The sequence below is a fragment of the Varanus komodoensis genome, unplaced genomic scaffold, assembly GCF_004798865.1.
Source record: "Varanus komodoensis strain SLA01 unplaced genomic scaffold, ASM479886v1 scaffold16, whole genome shotgun sequence".
NCBI classification, from domain to species: domain Eukaryota; kingdom Metazoa; phylum Chordata; class Lepidosauria; order Squamata; family Varanidae; genus Varanus; species Varanus komodoensis.
The window spans coordinates 4,303,255-4,325,678 of record NW_025335468.1 but is presented as its reverse complement, the minus strand read 5'-3'; the positions used below and the strand labels follow the sequence as shown (position 1 = coordinate 4,325,678).

At 41.2% G+C, this 22,424-nt stretch overlaps 1 protein-coding gene across 1 annotated transcript in view; it reads right to left on the bottom strand.

The window, feature by feature from the left end:
* Positions 1–22,424, bottom strand: part of LRRC56 (leucine rich repeat containing 56) — a 42,105-nt gene that overhangs the window by 7,558 nt on the left and 12,123 nt on the right. Inside the window, 6 exon segments of the mRNA XM_044426071.1 lie at positions 4,430–4,576; positions 4,579–4,626; positions 6,123–6,294; positions 10,592–10,789; positions 11,166–11,262; positions 21,828–21,888. Of these exon segments, the coding sequence (XP_044282006.1) occupies positions 4,430–4,576; positions 4,579–4,626; positions 6,123–6,294; positions 10,592–10,789; positions 11,166–11,262; positions 21,828–21,888 (723 nt within the window).

Below are 22,424 nucleotides of genomic sequence, written 5' to 3'. Positions count from 1 at the left end.
AAGTTCCAATTTAGCATTACACAAAAGCAGTTTGCTTAACTGTTACTATAACTGTTGTTCTTTGGTCATTTGTGCGTTCACACATATGGCCCTGAACCTGCATGGAGCATATTACCAGGAAGACTAATAGGCTAAGAGCATTTTTGCTGGAACCCTCTCCCATCCTGGTGTCATTATAAAGGGGAAGAGCCCTTTTCTTCAGTTCACATTAGATCACACAGGTGGCCTTGAGACTACTTAGGGAAGATCAGTAAGATTGACCTCAACTTAGTCAAAGGCAATACAATCCTGCAAGGAACAATTCAGTTAGTATATGACACCAATTGGGGTCAATGGATGGGCTGTGTGAATGCACAGATGACCACTCAAACAACAGTAACGGGTAAGCAACCTGCCTTTCTTCTTTGTGGCTCTGTGCATCACAGATATGGGTAACTAGCAGGCTTACCCATTCTTATTCATGTATTTAATCTTATTTCTATACCCTGAGGGTTCTCTTGGGTTTATTCTTGGGTGATGGGGCAGTGTCATCACTGGAGTACTGATGAAAGGACCACTCTCCCAAAAGCAGTCTGCCCTGGCGTGAAAATCAAGTCTGAAATGCTTTGCAAAGGTCAATGGGGTTGAGCAGGCTGCCATTTGGCAGAGGTCCAGCAGAGGGATCTCAAAATGTAAAGCAGTCGACATCACCATTTCTTGCATCAAATGGGCTTTCAGTCAAAGCAAGACTTGACAGTTCATACACCAATGAAATTGTCCACATCACCCAAGCTGCAAGTCCCGGTGGTGAAAGGGGCTGATTTGCTTTTGCCTCTGTAGCAGATGAATAGGTTTCATGTTTAACAAAGGGATTCACACATCCAGGGTGTGCAGGGTGGACAGGAAAGTAAAGGTTGGTCAAACAATGTCCTGGTTTAAACGCAATGGAGAAACAGCCTCGAGGAGGAAGAATCTGGACACAACACCACTTTGTCTCTACAGAAGACAGGGAATGGAGGGCACACAGTTAGCTTGATCAGCGAGCTGACAGAATCAGCACCCAAGAACGCCACCTTCCATGACAGCAGACAGAGTCAACTGTAAGCATAGGTTTGATTTTATTTTTGTTAAAGTCTGTAGAAACAAGGATAGGTTCCAGTATGATGTTAGTGACTGAACAGGCTAAGCAAAAAAAACACCAGAAAAGCTATGCCAGACCAGGCCAAAGGTCCATCTAGTCCAGCACTCTGTACACACAGTGGTTAAAGGGGTGCTCACAGGATCACTCAGACAGGATGGGTGCAGGATCTTGGTCTGTCCAAGCTCCTCGGCAACTCATATATGCAGGCATGGATCCTCTGGTGAAGGAGGTCCATGCCACACAAAATGGGAAATGCAGCTTTATGAGAAATTGCACCAGCTTGGATTTACACCCAGCAGCCTAATAGCATCACGGAATGACAAAGGAAGCAGTGCCATGAACAGGTGTGCCCCTGTAAGAAAGGAGGAGTGAAAACTGCAGGGCATGTTCTGCCACACTGCACTTTTTATCAGGACTTGCAGGATTCACTTTTAAAGGATTCACTTTCGCATTATACAGGGGTTTCTGGGAAGTGTGAATGAACAACATTTAGCATATTTACTGTTAGATCATAATCCAAAAGTCACTAAAGAAGTGGCAAGCTTTTGTGCAGCTGCTATAAATCTACATAAATTGAGATTATTAGGTATTAATGGATTGTAATAATTTAATTTTATGCTTAGATTCTTTTACTTCATTTACTAGTTTTATTGCAATTTAAGTACCTAAGTACTTTAATTTTTCATGTTGTTGTGCTTTTACCTATTTTGTTGTATAATATTTACCACTTATGCTGTATTTTACTGGCCTATGACTGAAATGAAATTAAGTTACACTGAAGAAAGGGGGGCTGCTGGTAGGAAAAAGTGGTTTAGCCGCTTGAGAAAAGAAATGAAAGTACACAAAGAAGAGAGTGGGTTTTAAGAGAAAACTGGTGAAGGTTTAAGAAAAAGGAAGAAAACGCTCAACAGCTTACAAGGAGGAGAGAGAAAAAGAACTTCCTGAGGCAGTGGAGGTAGTCAAGAAAGAACTGAAGGAAAGGGCGGGAACTCCTCCCTTTTATAATGGACACCAGGGTTGGGGAGAGTTTCCTGCAAAAGCACGCTAATAAGACTTCCCAACAACAGACTGCATGCAGGCACAGAGCCCACAGATGCACAAAGACCACAGAGATGCACAAAGACCACAGAGGGGGATCTTAGAAATCTCGAGGTGAACGATAACTTGGGGGTCCTCCCGTCCACCCTCTCCACAGTGCAGTATCATCTGTCAGGAGTAGCCCAGATTGCTCAGCAAACAACCAATCCATGGTAATTTTTTAGCGAGAAGCTTTAGTGTGGCATGAGCATCTGCCCATTCTTTTAAAGAGAGACTTGAGAATAGGAACCAAGCAAGAATAGCATAACATGTTCCATTATTTACTGATTATTCATTAACATTTGCATACCATCATCAAACTCAGTTCTTTTGGATTGCTGCCAACGGGATGGAAGCCTTTGACATCAGAGGTTTCTGAGTATACAGTGGCTCACCAAGGTGCTGCCAGCAGGGCAAATGGTAGGATGGAGACGATTTTCATTCCTCTGCCTACCCCACGCCCCCTGGAAGAACCTCTGAACCCAATTAGTAGGGGCACACTGGTGGGGACAGGGCAGAGGCTGAAGAGGCCACGGGATTTCTTGTACGCTGGCCTCTCCTCTCCTTGCCCTACCCACTGGAATGAGCCCTTTTTGCACTTCCACTTTTGTGACCCCGGAAAGCAACCAGAGTGATTATTTCTGTAGCACTTGTGTGAAAGCAGAAGAGTGGGGAAGGATCAGATCATATAGTTCTCCCTCCAAAGTGGTAGGAGTATCTATGGCTTAGCGAGGAGGTCTCCAATAAATCCCTAAATGCTCTTGGAGTTTTTTCTTACTATTTATTTGGGGGACCACAGTTTTTCAGCACACAGCTGAGAGGGACCAAGTGCTGAGTTGTCAAGAGAAAAACACCAATCAATTGCAAAAAAGAGGAGCAAGAAGGTGCACCAGAAAGGGAGGGGACACCATCACCCCTGCTGACAATGTAATCCTAAGTCTTGAACAGAGAGTCTACAGTAACTCCAGAAGGAGATATTAATCCCCCCATTTCAGAATAGCTAGTGCAGGTGTGCAAAGTTCCCCTCCATTTGCTTCCTAGCCATTACATTAGTTCAAGTTTCCCCTTCATTTACTTCCCAGACATTAAACCTGCATATCTTTCTATAGGAGGTTTTTTTTGGAACTGTCCGGGAACTTCAGTAACCACAGTAGTAAGTATACTGAAAAGAAGGCACATTAAGCAGGGCTTAATATCCTCCCTTTTTCAGGCAGCTGGAGATCTGGAAATGGTGGAAGGCACTGAGAACTCTCAATTCAACACTTAAAATTGAGAGGATTATATTGCTCCCCCTACCCTCAATTTTCAGTGCACCTTCTTTTGCAGTTTATTCTTCTTTCCTAGTTCATTTCAGTTAATAGGGTAGCAAGTGGTTCCTGACAACTGTGCATAAATTATCCTATATGCTGTTTCACTCTGTCCTCCATTTGACAGCTGAAACAGACAAGAAAATTGAGCAGGCAAAACTACACATAACAGACAGCAGTAAATGTGCACATGCAAAAGACCAAAAACTTAGGTTTTTAGATTACAACCACAATTTTGTGTTTTTGAGGCACCATTTTTTTAAAAAAAGGAAAGGAATGAATAAACTGTCCCTACAAAGTGCTGTTTCACAGCATTAGCAGAAGGGCAGTCACTGGCAACATTGTGAAAAGGAGCAGCAGGAATTTTGCTGCTTTTGACAATCAGCTCTATAGATTATCAGAGCAACCTGAGCAAAATTGCTATCGGGATCTACAGAGCTTTGTCCACTGCAACACAAGTTTCATGGCAGCTGCTTCATGTTCCTGACCTGGCCCCCCTCCAGTCCTGCAGTGTCTTTACTCATGTCTTGGCTCCTAGTTGTTCAGGACTCTGCTTTCACCTCTGGCTCTCCTACATCTTGCCACATTGTCCACTCCATCACCCTTGGTCTTGGTGTTCCAATCAAAGATGCCTCCCATTTGGAAATTGACAATTGCTCTGCCAAGTTTCCATGACACAACAATCCATCATGGGAAAGAGCAGCCCAACAATAAGGCATAACTTTGCAGGGTGGCTTGATTGTGAAAATAAACCACCCTGCAGAAACTCCCAGGTTCAGATGACACGACAACCCACCGTTGGTGTTTACCCATGCTAGTTTGCCACATTGTACAAACCAGGTCAATAAAAATCAGAACATTAAAAACAGTAAAATATTGTGATGTTAAAGACTAAATTAAAAAGAAATGTGTCTTCACACATTACCATGGGTCAAGTCACTGGCATTATCTTCAGGCAGTATCTCATCACAAACAGTAGGCTCCAGGAGTACGCTACAACCAGAAATCAAATGAGCGCTGGGAGGTTTCTGTGCCGTCTGAGGTCTAGAGACTAAGAAGAAATTAGTGCAGAAGGTCTCACAGTAGAGCAGAACCTTCTTGTCACACATCCTGAATCAGAATCTAAACTCAGGGTAGGGAGATTATATTAGAAACACAGAAACAGAGCAAGTCAGAAAGGGCCTCCCAGGCCATCAAGTCTGGCCCCCAACTCCTGCTGGCTCCGCTCATGACATGCCTACCATGAAATACCACAATATAAAAAAGATATAGTGCTTGGCTTATGAGATCAGCAACAAAATAAGGAACAGGGAAAAAGTTACTTCCCTATCTTTAGGTAGTTTTGTACTTCTTTTCTCATGCAACTGTTGGAACAAGTGAGAGTCACACACGTCCCTCAGGCAGGTACAACATCAGGAATCCTGTTACAGCCTTGGACGTGCTACCTTTCCTTTGAAGATATCACTGAAATTAGCCACAATGGTGGTACAGCTACATGGACAGCTTATGTCAATGTGGACAAACACCCTCATAATGTAAGAACAGGCGCACACATTTCGAATGAGCTTTGAAATCAGAATGGTTTTAAGAACACATTAAATTAATTAGAGCTAGTCCAGGTTTTTCACATTTGGGTGAAATTTTTCAGTATAGAAGTTTTACTAAACATATACTACCCATTCTGACTTGGCACCCACAGCTTTCTAATTCTTGGTGTATTTCCAAGATGGGCCCACATACTAGGCAAGCTGCTCATCTCTGTTTCAGCATCTGTCAACTGCAACTGTGACCAACCATTCTTAATTTTTTTAAAAATATACACTTAGCAAAGTCTTATGATCTTAGAGTTTCTCAGGTTCTACAGACAGTTTCTTAAAAAGGAACAGAAACAGTTTCATCAAAAAGCATAGCATAATGCCAGTAACTCCTGAGTTGTATGAAAGATAAAGGGGGGGGGGTTGAGTCTTTATTCACTTATTTTATAAATGAATGGGTAATTCAAATAAGTATTGAATTACCTGGGAATTTTCAGGATGCCTATTTCACGGTTACTGAACTTCATCACAAGCAATATAATCAAAAGACCACAAGACCTGATCAAGAAGCTAATGTTAGGCACTGTTCCAGCTATGGACCTAAAATCACCTCAGGCAGCTTTATGGTGGTCATGTGTCATCAAATGTTGCTTTGCTGTGACCGGCTGGAAAGTGGGGTGGGTAATTTCGAGTGCTGGAGCAACGCATTGGAAAAATGCTTAAACTTTCCATCGTCAGCTGTTGCCCCATCCACCTGCAACTACTTTTTTCTTAGCAAAGGTGAGGGAAAGAAAGCTGGGGGAATTACGTGCAAGACTTCACAGCCCTCTCACCTCTGGAGCATCTCTACTAGAAGGGGCCCACATGAGCCCTTGCCTGCCCCACAGCTGTGTGCATGCCCCATGCATGGGCTCTACATGTCTAACTCTCTCCTGCTGCTCCCTCTTCACAGAAGCAGGTTCCTGCCCATTCTTATCCCTCACCATTGGGATAAGCCCCTTACCTATTTATGAGCATCCCCCCTCCTTCAGACCTTACCACTAGCAAAAATGTGCCTTGCAAAATAATTTAGCATACCTAAACCTGAAGCCTCTTCAACTAAATTTCCTTCTTTGATGGATTCTTTGACAATGAGCCAGTCTTTGTTCATCTTGCATGGGAAAGTAAGAACAGTTTGGTCTGCTGGTATTTCATCCAAATATTTTAAATGAGGAATGAGTTTCTTCACTTCAGCTCTGTAGTTGTAGTCTGGGGACTGGAAAAAGCAACAAACCAGAAAATTCCAGAATGTGGTTATTTTAGCCACAGAACAGAATCTGAGAAATAGGCATGAAGCATGTATGAAAAGTATGAAAGTAACACTTCTTTCTCAGCTGAACCAAGCATGCCTTTGTTGCGTAGGTACCAAACATTCAACTCAAACCTAAAGTATTCTAGCTTCATTTGGCCTATTTAACTATTAGTAATCAGATACTGGATTGTATCTTATATTATTCTTACTTAGGGAAGAAATAGGACTTAAGTTAACCATGATTAATGTAACTTTTATTCATGTTAACAGGCCTATTCTAAATGGGAATAGCAATGGATACAACCTAATATTTCAATGAGCTTTTACTGAGACACTCCTGACTCTTTACTTTCAGTTGTTTAGGAACTCGTTAGATGGCATCATGATTCTCCAGTTTCACTTCTGTTTCTGCTCCCACCCTGCAAAGTACTTTGCTGTTTGTTTGTTTTTTAGAATGGGGAAAATGAACTATTAAATTAGAACAGGGAAACTGGCCCTTGGTCTCCTGGTATATTTCTGCTATACCACAGCTCCACCTAGGAGAAAAGCAGGAAAGGAAGAGCTTTCTGTGTAAACCTCAGATCTCAATGCTGCAATGAAACCAAACGTAAATACAGCAACTGCCAGTCCTATAAATGCCCCATGTAAAAAAAGCCCTAACTCGATGCCCCACTGGGAGTGTTTGCATACACACAGAGATCACTGCTGCGCTTTAAGGATATGGCGGTGCTCTCCATCTCCTTGGCTTGCATTAATGACTATGCTGTTGACATTATTTTATGTCTGCTTCTTTCCTCTTCATCCTCAGGCTATTGCCATGCCCTGTAGACCCTTACTCTCCATCATCTCAGATTAGCTCATCTAGGTAAAAGGAGGGAGGAAGGCTTCGTAATGGATTGTGGCAGATTGGCAAGCATTTCTAACTCTCAACTGTTCAACAATAGCAACTAAAAAGTTTGTCTTTTTCTAAAAACCAAACAGAGCAACAGGGGGTGGGGAGCTGATCCAGACGGGGGTTATATTGGGGACAAAGCTTTAGATTCCTTCTCCTCCTCCTTGCCCGGATCCCAGTCACTCCACACCATAGCTGCTATATACTAAATAAAAATGCCAAACAGTCACACACTTCCACTTGTACGATCATTGCCACACATGGTTTGGTCTTAAAAGTGGCTGAAACAAAGAATTCTTGCAGGAACCTCAGGAACTAATTTCTGTGTAAACAGACTATTCTGGTCAGCTCCACTACCAAACAAATTCCAGGGGTGAACATGTACTCAGCAGCACTCTGGGCTTTATTACATGAGGCTTTTAGCATACCAGTTTACTAAGGCATGTGCTTTCAGATTCCTTGATAGATTAAGACCAGCTCTTTAATGCATGTTTTTCCCAGGGTTTTCTTTCTTTGATTTCCATTGCAGAACCCACAGGCAGCCCAGTGGTATAGCAGAATTGCATAAATGCACCAAGTTCCGTGGAGCTCTTCACCAATGATCTGGACTTTCCTTGAAACTATGGAAATGGGCGCAAAGAACTGAAGGAGCCCTCGAGATTGACAGCATCACATAAAGCCCCCATAGGCTACCATGAGTGTGGAATTTTAAGGGCACTGGACTCCCTGTTTCCTCATTTTAAGTGCATGGCAACTGCCCTTCTTCCATGTCCTGCCAATATTTTGCACTTGCCTCTGGTTGGTGGTCTTTGGGATCCTAGTAAAAGGGCAAAGATGATCCTGCAAGGTTAGCATCCATCCAGTCATGATATGGATTATTGCAGTTTCTTCTTACTGCCCTCCCTATTTTCTTGCACCTTAAGTCACAGGGACCTGTTTAGCAACCAATGGCCTAACTATCAATAATCTATTGACCTATCCCTTCACAAGCTGAGGTGCTGCAAAAGGTTCCTTGGCAGTCTTCTCTCTAGTATGAATGACAGCTTTCTCTGCCAGGGCTCTGTTTCCCCCTTCATGCAGCCAAGGCACAGGCAAAGCATAAGCAGCTGGCATACCTACAGGGAGGGTTCTGCAAAGTCTCCTCTACACTGTTCGTGCCAGAGTGGTCCAGGTTCCTTGGATATGATTCATCTTGTGCAGAAGAAATGACCAAGCTGCAGAGCTCCTTGAGCTCAGGTGCTATGCTATAGCCAGGTGGGATGCTCCAGAAGGTTGGAGGGGTCAAGATATGTGCATAACAATTGGTTGTGCCTGAAAGAGCCTTTAGACTATAAGATCAGTGAGCAAATGCAGCAACTGCTTTAGGTTCTGCATACAGACCCTTTAAACCTACTGGTACAAAAGAAAATTCTAGCATACACAGTGGCACTAAATATATACACCTGGGTTATTTAAGAATGTGCTATAAATTGCCATTCTTTTTTGAGGCAATGTGATCTGGCAGAGAAGCTGACTAATTTTCAGGCAACATTCTTCTTCACAAGTGAGTAAGCACCTCATGCAGGTTCACAAAGACAAAATCATGTGCTCATGTAGTTGTGCCTGCACTTTAGAGGATGCATCAGCTGTGGATTTTCAAGCTGCAATACTGTCCCAATTGGGCAGTGCATCACATTACATATCACATTACAAACACATACAATGCTACTGCAACAACAGCTGTGCTAGAGATCTCCACATTTATCATTAGGTTGTTGCTTTTGGTTTAGAAGACAGGAAGAGATGAGGTCATCTGGAAATCAAATTACACTGAGCAAACAGACAGCCTGTAGAGAGAGCAGTAAATTTAGTTCAATCAGTATATGTAATTTTAATTTCAGCTTTGTTACATGGAGGTAGCCAGTCAGAGTTAGCAGATGTATTTGTTAGGTCAAAATCTATATACTTGTACTTCTTCCACATTCAAGAAAGGATGGGTCTGGGATCAGCATTTCTCTGTTTGCCATTCCAGAATCTGCCTATATTTGGCAAAACTACATTGCTTACTCAGGCATTCTATTATGTTGTAAATTTTACTATTATATTTTGTTATGATAACTGTACACCATCCTGAAATTCTAAAAGCGTGAAAGACAGTATAAAATGTTTTAAATATATACAATAAATGGATTCAGCAATACCCTCCCCTCCATACTGGTAGCTCTCCCAGTTGCTATGGCTATTATGCTGACTACTTCAGAAGCAGACTTATATATGAGGCTTTGTTTTCTTTAGGTTCCTCTGCCTAAGTAAAATATTGTCATAATTTTAGTGGGCAAAGCATTTCTATTTATTTATCTATAGAAATAATTGGACCCAAAACCTAAGTGGCAGCTAATGGAATTGAAATAATGCTACAGTTCTAGATACATTTACCTCCCCTGTCCAGCATTGACCACAAAATAATTTAGTAACTAGATTCTACTTGCTACATGTTGAAGTCAGAGTGTCCCTGTATCTTCAAATGCAGCCCAATATTACAGTAATCCAGTCTGGATGTTACTAAGATGAGTTGAATTTGGTGAAATGGTTTCAGGCCCACAGTTGTCATGTGGGCATTCAAGCACAGTGACAAACTTGATTCCAGGGGAGCAGAAAATACATCCATCCCCAGATCTGCACAACCCCGACTGGCACCTCCTTAACTCCTCCACCCTGCCTAGATTATACTGCAGTTTATTCACCCACAGCCAGCATGTCACTGACCCAGGCCCCACTTCACTGTCACCGTGCAACACGATACAAGATTGTCCATGCAGCAGAGGAGTATACCCCTGTGGTGCGCGCAGAAAGGCTCTTTGCTTCCTTCCAGCACAGCGGTCCTCCATGTGACACTGCAAACTATCCCTGAGGAACTTGAGAATTCCAGAAGTGGCTTGCAATGCAGCACAAGTGGGTTACTGTGCTAGAAAGGAAGAAGAGTTGTACGGACAAGGGATTCTGAACTGCAGCCACCCAGAAGAAGGATGTCTAAGAAAGTAGTAGCTGTTTTTAAAAAACAAAATGGGCAGACATTTTCTGCTTCTTCCTCACACATCCTCATTCAACGTTAAATCTTGCTGATTTCAAAACACTTCCAAATAATTGTGCTCTGAATTTCATCGTGCTTGATTTCTCAAGTGCTTATTAAAATCCTAGGTTTCCCTCAGCTTACCAAACTGAAGTATGAGCCACCTTGTCTAGGTTGCACTAGCAATACTGCCACTTACCTATTCTTCTGGGGTGAGTATCTGTTGCGTGCTGTAGTAAAACCTTAAGCAACTTCCCTCTACGATTAGATTTTGATAAAGAAACAAGATGCACATTCTGGAATTAAGCCTAAACACATACCTCTGATGACTGCGGGCTTGGCTTCAAGCAAATAAGGTTTCCTTCCACTGTAAGAGTAGATAGTTTAGTGCAGAGCCCCAAATACTGAATCTGACTGAGGTCTTCAATGTTGTTCCCTTCTAGGTCTAGAATCTCAAGATGTTCCAACTGGCTAACTTGAGCTATGTCAGAGATATTGTTGTAGGCTATGTAGAGTTCCTAAAAGAAATCAAGGGATCGTATCAACATTAAAATGTAAACATGGTATGTTGTGTAGCAATACTGAATTAATCAAATCCCTTTTTTAAAGCATGCATCATATTTTTAGATTCTTTGATTTTGAATTCTGATGAGTCAGATTTCTAATGTATGATAACATTCTGAGGGTGATCTCTTTTAAGTACACTGCATGGCAGTAGTATCTGAATCAGACTTAAAATTAATACATAAACAAATCTAGTATCATTATAAAACAGATATGAAGCATTAATTTGTTGCCCCACTCCTGTCAAAAAGCTAGTGAGAAGCACAATGAAGTCAGACGTTAAATAAGCATGGCAACTGAGAGAACAGATCCAATCCCTGATTGTCCTACCCTCAAAGAGCAGCAGGATGAGATCCCATCTAAATCTGGAAGTCCACAGCGAACCATCCACAAAACCTGAAGACGAGAGAGAGCTGTTCCAAGGTCCCTTAAAAAAAAGCAAAAGTTGGGACTTTATAGACCTTTACTTTTCCCACTGCTATACTTGTGTTCAAGAGCTCATACAGGTTAGCAGCATAACCTGAGAGAAGGAAAGACAGAAATTGCACTTCAGCTTCAGTGATCAAGTGATTGAGAGCACAATGCTATGCACATTTACTTAGAGGCAATTCCTACTATGCTCCGTCGACTTACTCCCAGGTGAGCCTGGGACTGCAGCCTGAAAGAACTGCCTCACTGGTAACTTCCCAGAATTCTATATTCTGCATTGTAAAATTCCTCTTTACACATGGGCTTAAATATTCATGACATCCAATTCTCCAGTTTGGTGACTCTTCTTAAAAACAAGGGAGAAAGCCAGTATGGTGCAGCACAGAGTAGCATTGCAGGGGAGAATTTATTCAATAAATTATCGATTCAGAAATACTGGGAATGGGTCCATTTGAGACAAAAATAAGTGGATAGATACCAGGAAAAGTTTCCTTTTGGCTTCACCAGCATAAAACCAAAGTATTTCCAGATGTCATGTCAGTGACCCTAGTTCTCCACCCCTTGCAAGAATGAAAGAAAAATGGGAGCTCAGCCTCTTCTGTAACTGATGGAGATTGCTAGAGAATTGAGGATCTCAGGGCCATGTTCATACACATTCTCTTTTTCAAACCCAGAATAATCATCTTGATTGCCATCCTACTCCCTCCATGCACTAGGAGAGTATTCTAAGGGCCTAATGAGAGAATGGAACTCCTCCAGCCTTGACAAGTTGCCCCAGCCCTGGACATCCCACAATGGACTAGCCACTAACATCAAGCTGCAGCCTCCCTTTAAAGTGTTCAGTAGCCTGGTCCTCCCTAAGCCAAGCTGCTTGGAATAAGAGCAGGGTACAAATCTATTGTTTGGCTACATTTGGAATAGTGTGTACAGTTCCGACTGATGCACCTAAAAAGATATTGCGGAGCTGATGCAGGAAAAGGTGTGCATAAGAGCAACTAAAATAACAATGGGATTGAATCAATTTCCCTAGGAGAGACTCCTAACTTAGAAAAAAATACTAGTAAGAGGAGACATGATAGAGCTGCTCAAAATTATGCATGGTTTAGAGCAAGTGGCTGGGGAGACATTTTTCTCCCTTTCTCCCAGGACTAGAACCTGTTGGGGAGAGGCTGATTCAGGAAAAATAAAAGGATATATTTCTTCACAAAGGGCATAGCAAAACTATGGAATTCCCTATTATAAGAGGTGGTGATGGCCACAAATGTGAACAAATTTTAACAGCAAATTAGACAAATTCATAGAGGATAATGCTATCAATAGTTATGGTGGTTATTGCCTCCAATATCAGAGGCAGCATTCCTCTAAACTCCAGCTGCAAGGGAGCACAAGTGGGAAGGTGCATGGCCCCCTCCCCATGTCCATGTAGGCTTTCCCATAAGCAGCTGACTTCAGGATATTAAGGGGTTGAGGAAAAACTTCAGCGAGTTATGTTCAGTAGAGATAATCACTATGCATTCTGATTTTCACCTTTCCTGCCCCACCACCGAAAACAGGTGGAGGGTTCAAGCTAGATTCTTGACACACAGAGCATCATTCTGAACTTGCATAGTAACTTTCCACTGGAACTAAACTTGAGAAATCCAAATGAAATACTGTTTATCATGCAATATACATTTCTAGCTCCTTCTGGAAATGGTTATGAGATCAGTATTCAAATGTGAAATGTACAACTAAGCTCTGAATGTGCGCACCCAATCTCATTCTAATACCCCAGTGTTTAACAAAGTTATTGCATTAGAAGAAGCAAAAAGAAAAAAAAAGCACAAAGAAATGGAATGCAAATGAGCATGTTGAAGGAAAGCCCTTATGTCATTTGGCCTATGTGTACTCCATGTTTGCTATCCCACAGGGAAGCAGCACACACGCAGAAGAAGCAGGCAGCTGGCTGATGAAGGCAGCAGCGTGCGTACAATCCTGTGCTGTGCCAGCAGTTCAGTGGGATGGGAAGACAAGCGGAAGTATCTGAACTATATTTGTCCCTGGAAATCTGTTTTAAAAATACTGAAAGGCACTTAAAATATGCTTGTGTAACTACACACACGCACATGTGTAGTATATATATGGAGAGAGGGAGATGTTAACTGGATTTTTATTGAAGTTCTTTATACAGAGTTGAAACTGTCCTTCTAATAAAAACAGACATGCATTTTTTGTTCTGAAAAAAAAAAAAGCTGTCTTCTCTCTTTCACTCTCTTTTAGGGCTAAATGAGACATGCCATTTGTCATGTGATTTGCCCTTCCTAAGTTTTTTTTTTTAATAGGATTGGGACTGTGGCAATGAAGTTTTCCCTTTCAGCCTACAGTCCATTCTTGCAAACTACTATATGCATCCCTAGGTAACATCACAAGTAACAGTTTCTACCTGCATCAGCCTCCCATCATGGCTATTTATAAAGGCAAGGCAAGGCAAGGCAAGGCAAGGCAAGGCAAGGCAAGGCAAGGCAAGGCAAGGCAAATGCTGCTTTGGGATTTTTGCACCCCAACAGTGGGTGCTGGGCAGCCTGAAGCCTTGTGGCAGACCCTGCTTTCAGACCTTGTGCGTAGGGGAGGGTGAGCTGGCCTCTCTGAAGCCACCACGATGTCCCTGCAGTTATTTGCTTTTTGCTGCCTTTTGTGTATGGGCAATGCAGGGAGCATGGTGGCCATTTTATCACGATTGAGCCATGGGATGATGAGTGAGTGAAAATGTAGTGGCCAGAGATTCCATAGGAGTTGTACTTGATGGTACTATATCAGGGGTCCTCAAACCTTTTGAACAGGGGGTCAGTGGAAAGGTGCGAGGGATGGGCGTGGGCCGCCAGGGCGGTGTGGACCGGGGGTGCAAGCTGGGGGGCGCATGTGTGCGCGCGCAGAAAGGCAGAGGCATGCATGTGCAGAGATCATTTTCTCCGAGCGAGTCCAAAATGATCTCCTTGCGAGCAAGCTGGCAGCTCGCCACGTGCGTGCGCATGCATGCATGGTGAGCTATGGCGGGCCGGATCAATGGGCATGGTGGGCCGTAGTTTGAGGACCCATGTACTATATTATCACTTCCTTTCTGTTGCTACTTGTGCTGGCAACATTGTTGTTGGGAGGGCACAGGATTATAACTGTGTTATACTGTGAGAAAGTAAACTGTAAGGGAAAGCAAAGCTGTGAGTGATCTTTGCTCTCAAAAGTGCAGTGAGTGCTAGATCATCCAGTTTGCATTAGAACCTCTCCTTTTCTTGGCCAGACCTGACTCCTCTCTTTGTCTTCTATCTTTTCTAATCAAGAAAGGGGAGATATTAACCCCTCCTTTTCCAGAACAATTACTGTAGGTATACAAATTTCTCCTCCATTCACTTCTCAGCCCTTAACACTATCCATATTTCTCCTTTATTTATTTGACAGTCATTAAATTTCTACATGTATCTACATGTTTCCTATTTTTCTTCTCAAACATTCTTCCTGCAAGGCTCAGGGCTGAAGGACTTGTGGCTGAGAGGAGAAAAATCACCTTCCAGTAATCCTCTTCTGTTTATGCTTCTCTGGATCCAAGCCTATATATTTTACAATGCAAGGTAATTAAAGATGCCATATGTGCAATTATGTGCAACTTTCATAAGTAGCCAGAAAGGATAACTTGCACACAGCTAAAATGTAAAAAAATCTCCAAAACCTGAAACACACAGGGCCAGTTAATGTTGGCAACTAATTCTGATGTGTGAAACATAGAAACAGAGCAAGTTAGAAGGGTCCTCCCGGGTCATCTAGTCTGACCCCCAGCTCTAGCCAACTCTGCTCACATATCTTCATGTATGAGACGTTATCCCACACATGAAAGTACCCCACATGAATACCTCAAGTTTAAAAGTAAATGTCTTCTTGTTTGATACTACTGTCAAGTGACAAGTCAGAGTAAAAAAAAACAACTCTAAATTGATATAGTTCTTGCAGAAGATCATTTTCACCTCATTTCTGTAACTGCTTGATGACTCTTTGGACCACTGCTGCCATGGAGACTGATAAGGATGGGCAACTCTCCTGGCAGCTGCCTAATTACATTATATTTCCCAACATTCAATTCTGTGCATTTTCTCAAAGGTGAATGGTAATTATTCCTCTCTCATTTCTGACTAAATCAATCACTTAGAACCTTCATAACCTGTGGCAGCAAACTGTTGCAGGCACATTTAAAATTAGATATTTTAAGTATCTGGTTTCAGTCAAACAAAATTATTTACCATATTGCTTGTTATGACAGAAACCGGGAGGCTCACAAAGTGAGATAAGCTCTCTGGTTTGCAATTATTATATTTCTAAAAACTGCAGAGAAGATGTAGGACAGGAAATATAAGACACAGTACCCATCACATTGAGGAGAGGAGAAATGAGGAAGGTATCAGATATACCTTAGAGGAGAAAGAAACTTCTTTACTAATGAAAGCTCCCTTCTTGCCTACTGGAGTCCCTAATTCTCAGTCCTCAATACCAGGCTAAAGCAGGGGAGAGCTGTTTTGATTCTACTTGATCCCTTGGGTTCAAAATCCAATGATTTACTTATATTCTCTATCAAAAGTCAGGTCAAATCATCTTGGAATTCAGGGCACAATTAAGGACAGATAAATAAACGATGAAATTAAATAATCCTGTCAAAGAAACAGGCCATAGTTCGTTAAAAATAAAACTCAGTACAGGAAACATCTCAAGTAATTTTTGATGTTATAATTAAGATTGTGAATACTGGAATTATTTCTAAAATCAGGTACCAATGCAGGCAAAAATAGAAACATGTACTGGGGAACTAAGAGTTTTGTAGCAGGAACAACTGATAGTTTACAAAAGTACGTGCAGATCACAGTTCTCCTGGACAGACACTAGAAGAATACCTTTTGAATGCAGATGCTGCATTTGTAGCTTATATCACACTGAAAACACAGTTCATTACATGTTAATCTGTCCTCTGTAAACTGACCCCAGAGAGATATTCCTGAAACCCTTGCTATCATATGGCTACAGGAATGCCTTGGCAAAAGCAGCTCTTTTTCATTTACGTAATATTAATAGTCATGTGACACATAAAGTTTCTTGTTTGCTTTGGCAGCAAAAAAGATCAGGAAGAATTAGACAAACTTGCTATAAACTGCACTGGAGATTCAATGTTAAGTTAAAGAATAATTTCTGCTTACAGTTTAATTTATTTATATTTAAATATTATTAAAATTCTTCATTTTGGTGTCTATGTGCGTTCATTTGCTTTATTTGTCATGGCCTTTGGCTAGTGCAATACACTTTGAACAGGAACACTAGATGACATTGAAAGCATACTTACTAGGAAGTTAGTCCCACTGAATGTAGTGGGACTAACTTCCAAGCAGGCCTGCACAGGTCTATGCTGCGTGTCACAGAGAAGACACAACAGTATGCATTTCTAGGCAGATGTCAGTTTACACCAGCTGGACAATAATTATATTTTTGAATGCTCCTACTTGAATAATACAGTAGACATTATGTAGGGGATGGGATAGAAAAGCTTTTAATAAATGAATAATACCAAATTAAAAACAACCAACCACCAAATTAACACTGTCTTAGCAACAGTCAGAAATTTCATCTCAAATGTGAAACTACTGCCATAGTAATGTAAGCAATAAGCAGATTTGTTCAAGAAACTGGATGCAGTACATCATTGTTACCATATAGACCTATGCCAGTCTAGTGAGCGGTTATTCTTATTGCGTTCAATGGAACTTACTTCCAAGTAATCATGTTTTGCAAAATGTTAACACTCTGATCTATGTGTAGAATAACTATATGACAGTATTTAACAAGTGTGCCTGTTAATTCTAGAAAACTATTAGGCAGAGAAACTGTGTTTGGTAAAATATTTATCCTGTATCTGTGACTAATGAAAATACATCTTTAGAAATACATTAACCAGAAACACTACACGTTAGAGCACTCCTAGGTCTGTGTCTTTTTCCCCATGTAAAAAAAATCATTCAAATGAAAAAGTGCAACTGCATAATGAAAATTAAAATTCCATCTCTTGCTTCATTTGCATGATTTCTATTGCTGAACTCAATGAACCCACAGAATGTTCCGGTCCTAGCTCATATAAAAGATTTCCTCCTGCAACCTAGAAGCTTCTTTGTTCTTGCTGTCCGGAGAGATTTCCCACATGTTTCCAGACAGCCCCAGTGCATTAACTGCTAAAGCAGCGCAGAGGCCACCCAAAACAACAGGATAGTTTTGTGATACTTTAAAATGGGCAGGGGGGGGGGCATCTCTCAGCAACTGGGACTACTGCTTGTGCCCAAAACATAGCTACATACACTCCATCTAACATAACAGTCTGCCTTTAAAAAAGTATTTATCTTGGTTTTTACATATATCCTTTTACTCATCCCTGAAATTAGAAAGCAGAAGCAATTAGATTAAAAATTGTGGCTGTTAGCCAGACTAGAACGAATACCCCATTAGCTTTTGAAATATAGTCCTTTTTGCCAGAATCATTAGGAAGATAAGTAACATATGTCATCATGGAAGAGTAAAAGATAGTTTTTTAACTTGCTCTCTTCAGAGAATGTTCCATGTTTCTCCCTCAATTATTACTTCATAAATCTGAGATTACTTGGCTGGAGAGAGATAAATGGAAGCAATAGAGTAAAAGCCCCATAAAAGAAGTGTAAAGTAGAAAATTAACAAGGACCTAAAGCAATACCTTTTCTTCCCATGCTGTGTATATAGTTTCCTTCACGACCACAGAATTAGCAGGCCAACCTCTATTTTTTTGAGAAATAAATGGCAACCTGCAAGTTACATGCAAATACTCACAGCCTTTGATATCCTGGTATAAAAAGAATATGGCTTCCCACCGCTTGGATCCTGCCTCCTAGCTACCAAACCAGGAGACTCTTCCACTGAGGACTGTGAGTTTGCTCTGTCTGACCTCTGCGTGAACAGGATCCAAGACATGATGTTCAGAAAACTCTTGCACAGAGTTCAAGAGCTAGCATCACACAACCACTGCTTCTTAAAAGATGAAAAAGAGATGCTGGTGTTTCTCACATTTATTTCACAGTAGGAAAGTTTTCAGGCTTTCATCCTTGGTTCCTACCTGACATGCTTTTGCTGAACTTGGTCATAAGGTCACCTTGTCACATGAGGATGAGGGAATACACCCTTGCAATTCAACACCATGCTTAGCAATATTGTTTGAAAGAAGTGACTCCCACTGAGAAAACCTTGAGGATAGCTGTCAGTTACAGATCTTCACTCATTCCTCTGTCTTCTTGAAAAGACAGTACATGCTCACTCTTTCCATGTGATGTTTCAGATACAGGGACTCCCTGGGTTATGGACAAGTTCTGTTCCTAAGAACGTCCTTAAGTTGAATTTGTACATAAGATGGATCACATATATAAAGAGCATATAAAACTCTTAAGAAACACTTCCATATACACTAGAACATCTTAAACACAACACAGAATTTTAATAATGATAATAAAGTAACTACAGGTACTGGAGAGAGAGAGAGAGAGAATCTGTGTAAATATATAGTACAGTTCCTAAAACAGTTTCAATAGACAGACAGACAGACAGACAGACAGAAAAAATAGTGCAAAGATTATAAAAGGTTAACTTGTTTTGAGCTAACATTAAGTGTAACATTAACTGGCTGATCATGGAGATGGGACTGGTATTGGAGAACATGGACCTGGTGCTGGAGAGTCAGGGTTTCATTGTGCTGCTGGAGGGGGTGGGGGGTTACCACTGAAGTTGCTTTCTAGTTTTGACTTCGCAAATTGCTAGCGCTGCTTTTCCCCTCCCTCCCTGCTGTATGGCTTGAGTTCTGACTTTGCAGCTTCACTGGCAGCAAGCAGCAATCAGAAAGTGGGTGCCTGAGGGTGCTGCTTGCTACTCAAGGGCAAGATGGGACTTCCAGGTTTGCTCATTTGTAAGTACAGGTTGTTCATAACCCAGACGTTTGTACAAAAATACAAGCTGTCATGATTAAGTCAATTTGTATGTAAGTCTAATTGCATAAGTTGACCCTTCACATTCACGGGGATTAGGGGTGCAAGACCCCTGTGAAAGTGGAAAAACTGCAACCCCCCAACTCACAAGTGCCCCCTCTTTGCAGCAATGAAACACTGGAGAGATTTCCCTCTGCGGGTGCATGGGGCAGGAAGGCCTGCTTTGGAGGCTTCCCTCTCTACCCTTTTGCATCATGTCTCTCTACAGTGATGCTTTGGAGGCTTTCCTTCTCTCCCCTTTTGCTTCTTCCCTCTCTCTATGGTGATGACAATTTCCTGCAACAGGCCTTTAACTCAAATTTTAAATCATTAGGTTTTATGGCAGTAAGCATTTGCAAGTATGGGTTGTTTGTAACTTGGGGACTGCCTGTAACTTATGGAATTGATCTGCAAAAGCAGTTTCCATTAATATTTGACACAGTCTTATTGTGATACCCATAAAGCCCTTGAACACAAAGATTTACAGTCATCCTATGTAAAACAGAAGAAGCAGTTGAGAAGATCTTTGCCTCCCTGTATTTTTGCCCAGCATTTTCAATTGACAGGGTATTTTTTGCAGGAACTGTCTCTGACCTCAGATCTGAGAATTCATAATGTTTTAGGGCCTCTCAGATGCTGTCTGGGAATCATAGAACTGCACCCTAAAGGAGTAATACAAGAAGCAGCCAATAGCAGCACATCTCCTGGCATTCTCAGAGCAATGCTAAGACCACCCAATGAAAATTAATTGACTTGTTCTTTGGAGAACACAGCTATGGGTCCATTAGGAATGGAAATAACTCAACATTCAGAAACTTACAGTAGAAACAGCATCCATGACACAGGCTACTACAAAAGATTGAAAACAAGGGGTATAGAATACATCACAATACATTAATTTTTAAAATTATACTACTAATCCCACTCCAGAATTTTGATTTGACATGTAGCAAATGTGGCAGTGTTGGTGCCAAAAACAGTTTTAACTATTCTGCCCTTAGCCAGGCTATACCTTTGTATGTTGGTTTACTGTTTGAGTAATTTTAGGCTGTTTTATATTATCTTTTGTATGTCTCTTTGAGAAAATTTTATGACTGACGAAGTGAGACTCAAGTTAAATAAACTATCACCAGCAAAAACAAGCTAAACCCTGCGTCGCTGTTACTGGGTTACTCTTTCCATATGGCAAAGTAGAGTGCACAACATTGACATGAATCTATCCTAGGAAGCCACCACTGCCTTGAGCAGCTGCTGTTACCATTTCGACCTAGGAAAGCTGCCCAGTTCTAGTTCTTCCCCTTTTCGCACTTCCTACCATTTCATTTCACAAACACACAGAAAGATAAGTTATCTCAAAGGAGGCGTGATGGGGCTTCTAAAAGTTCCTCTGTGTCTGCCAACTTTCAGAAACACATGAAAAGCACTGCCTTGCATTGTTATACTGAATAATACAACTAACAGGAGAAGGCAAAACTCTTGGAATCTTATCTGCACCTCATTCATTTTCAGGAGACTCAGTTGTAAACTGTCCATAGAGCTTCATCTACTGGACAATAAAGAAATAAAATTAATAATATCTCCATGGTTATGAGCTAGCAGTGCAGCACCAAAACAGATCCTGGCAGAAGCAGGAAAGAGATAGCCATTATTTTAAATTAACAAAAGAGCATATTCATCATATCTCTCAAAGGCTTTGCAGAAACTCTGAGGAAATAGAAGCAGGGTGAATTAACATTTCAGAAACCAAAGGCTGTCTGTGTGGATTTTCCACAGTACACTTTCTTTCCTTTTTTCTCTCAATAATAACCCATGCATTATTATTCCTTTTCTCCAGTTTGGTGAATTTGGCATTCCTTGCCCATATAACCTTTGCTAGAAGTTCTTCATTCTGGAGAGGAAAAAATTATAAATGAAAAAAGAAAAAAAAGATAATCATTTTAAAAAGAGGACTACAGCCTGGGAGGGTTTTTTTCCCCCACGTGTATACAGAAATCTAAACCCTACTGGACTCACCATTGTAAAATACAGAAATTATGCATCTTTGCAGTAAGGTCATCTGACTAACAAGGCTCTCCCTCTGGAAGGAAGAGTTTTGGCATGTCTGTCCCAAGGATCATGCATTAACTTCCTGTGTTTCCACAGGCTACATTTAAGTGATAAATCACGTAACAAAAATTTCACATTTTAAGTCAGGAATGGGGATTGTGTGGCTGCCAATTCCCATCAGTCTTAACCAGCATAGGCGATGGTGAGTGATGAGTGACAGGCATTGCTGTCTAAGGTCTGGAGTGCCATGTATTCCCCAATCCTGTTTCCAATGCTTACTTTGCACCTTGTACCATATAAAAGAACAATAGATCTCCAAAAAGCTTTCCCACTGTTCAGAAGATGAAGATCCAAGTCAGCCTCTGTGGGGTGATAAGGCTATTTTTCAAATGTGCAAGATGGAAAAAGAGGAGCAGGAGGAGGAAGAGGAGAGTGAAAAGGTAATTTGGACTTTACTATTTGAGAGAGAACTCCTTACCTCACAGAAGTAAGCACACTGTTATTCAGTTTCAATTGCTTTAGATTAGGAAGGTAAGTACCTGGAAGGAAAGGTAAGAAAGAATAATTTACAGGCTAACATACTAGTCCGTGTGACACTTTCAGACTTCTAATTTCAGTTGTGTTAATACTACAGCGTATATATTTGTTCCCATAATATTCAGTTGACTCCTGTGGTGTAATTTATTTGCTTTGACATGCCACAAGAAGAACTCAAACTAAGACAGGGCTGGCCTGAGAGTGATCACAGACTGCCAGACTATATTTTACACCACTAGTAACTGACATTTTAAAAATTATGGTTGATAACATCTCCCTGTGTTCAACATCTGTTTCTACTGAAGCAATTTTTTTCACAAAGGAGGTTTAAGTGTGCATATTCATACAGCTTTCACCTCTGATTTAAAAAGGTTTTGTATTTCAAAACTCACACACAATTGATCAGACAAAATGCAGGTCAAAATTAGTAACACAGAAAGCAAAAACTCTCTCAATCAACTTTCAGACTCTCAAAGATTGCTTTCTGTATCCAGCCTATGTTTGATCATTTATCCTTCTGATCTCTGTTTCTGTGCAG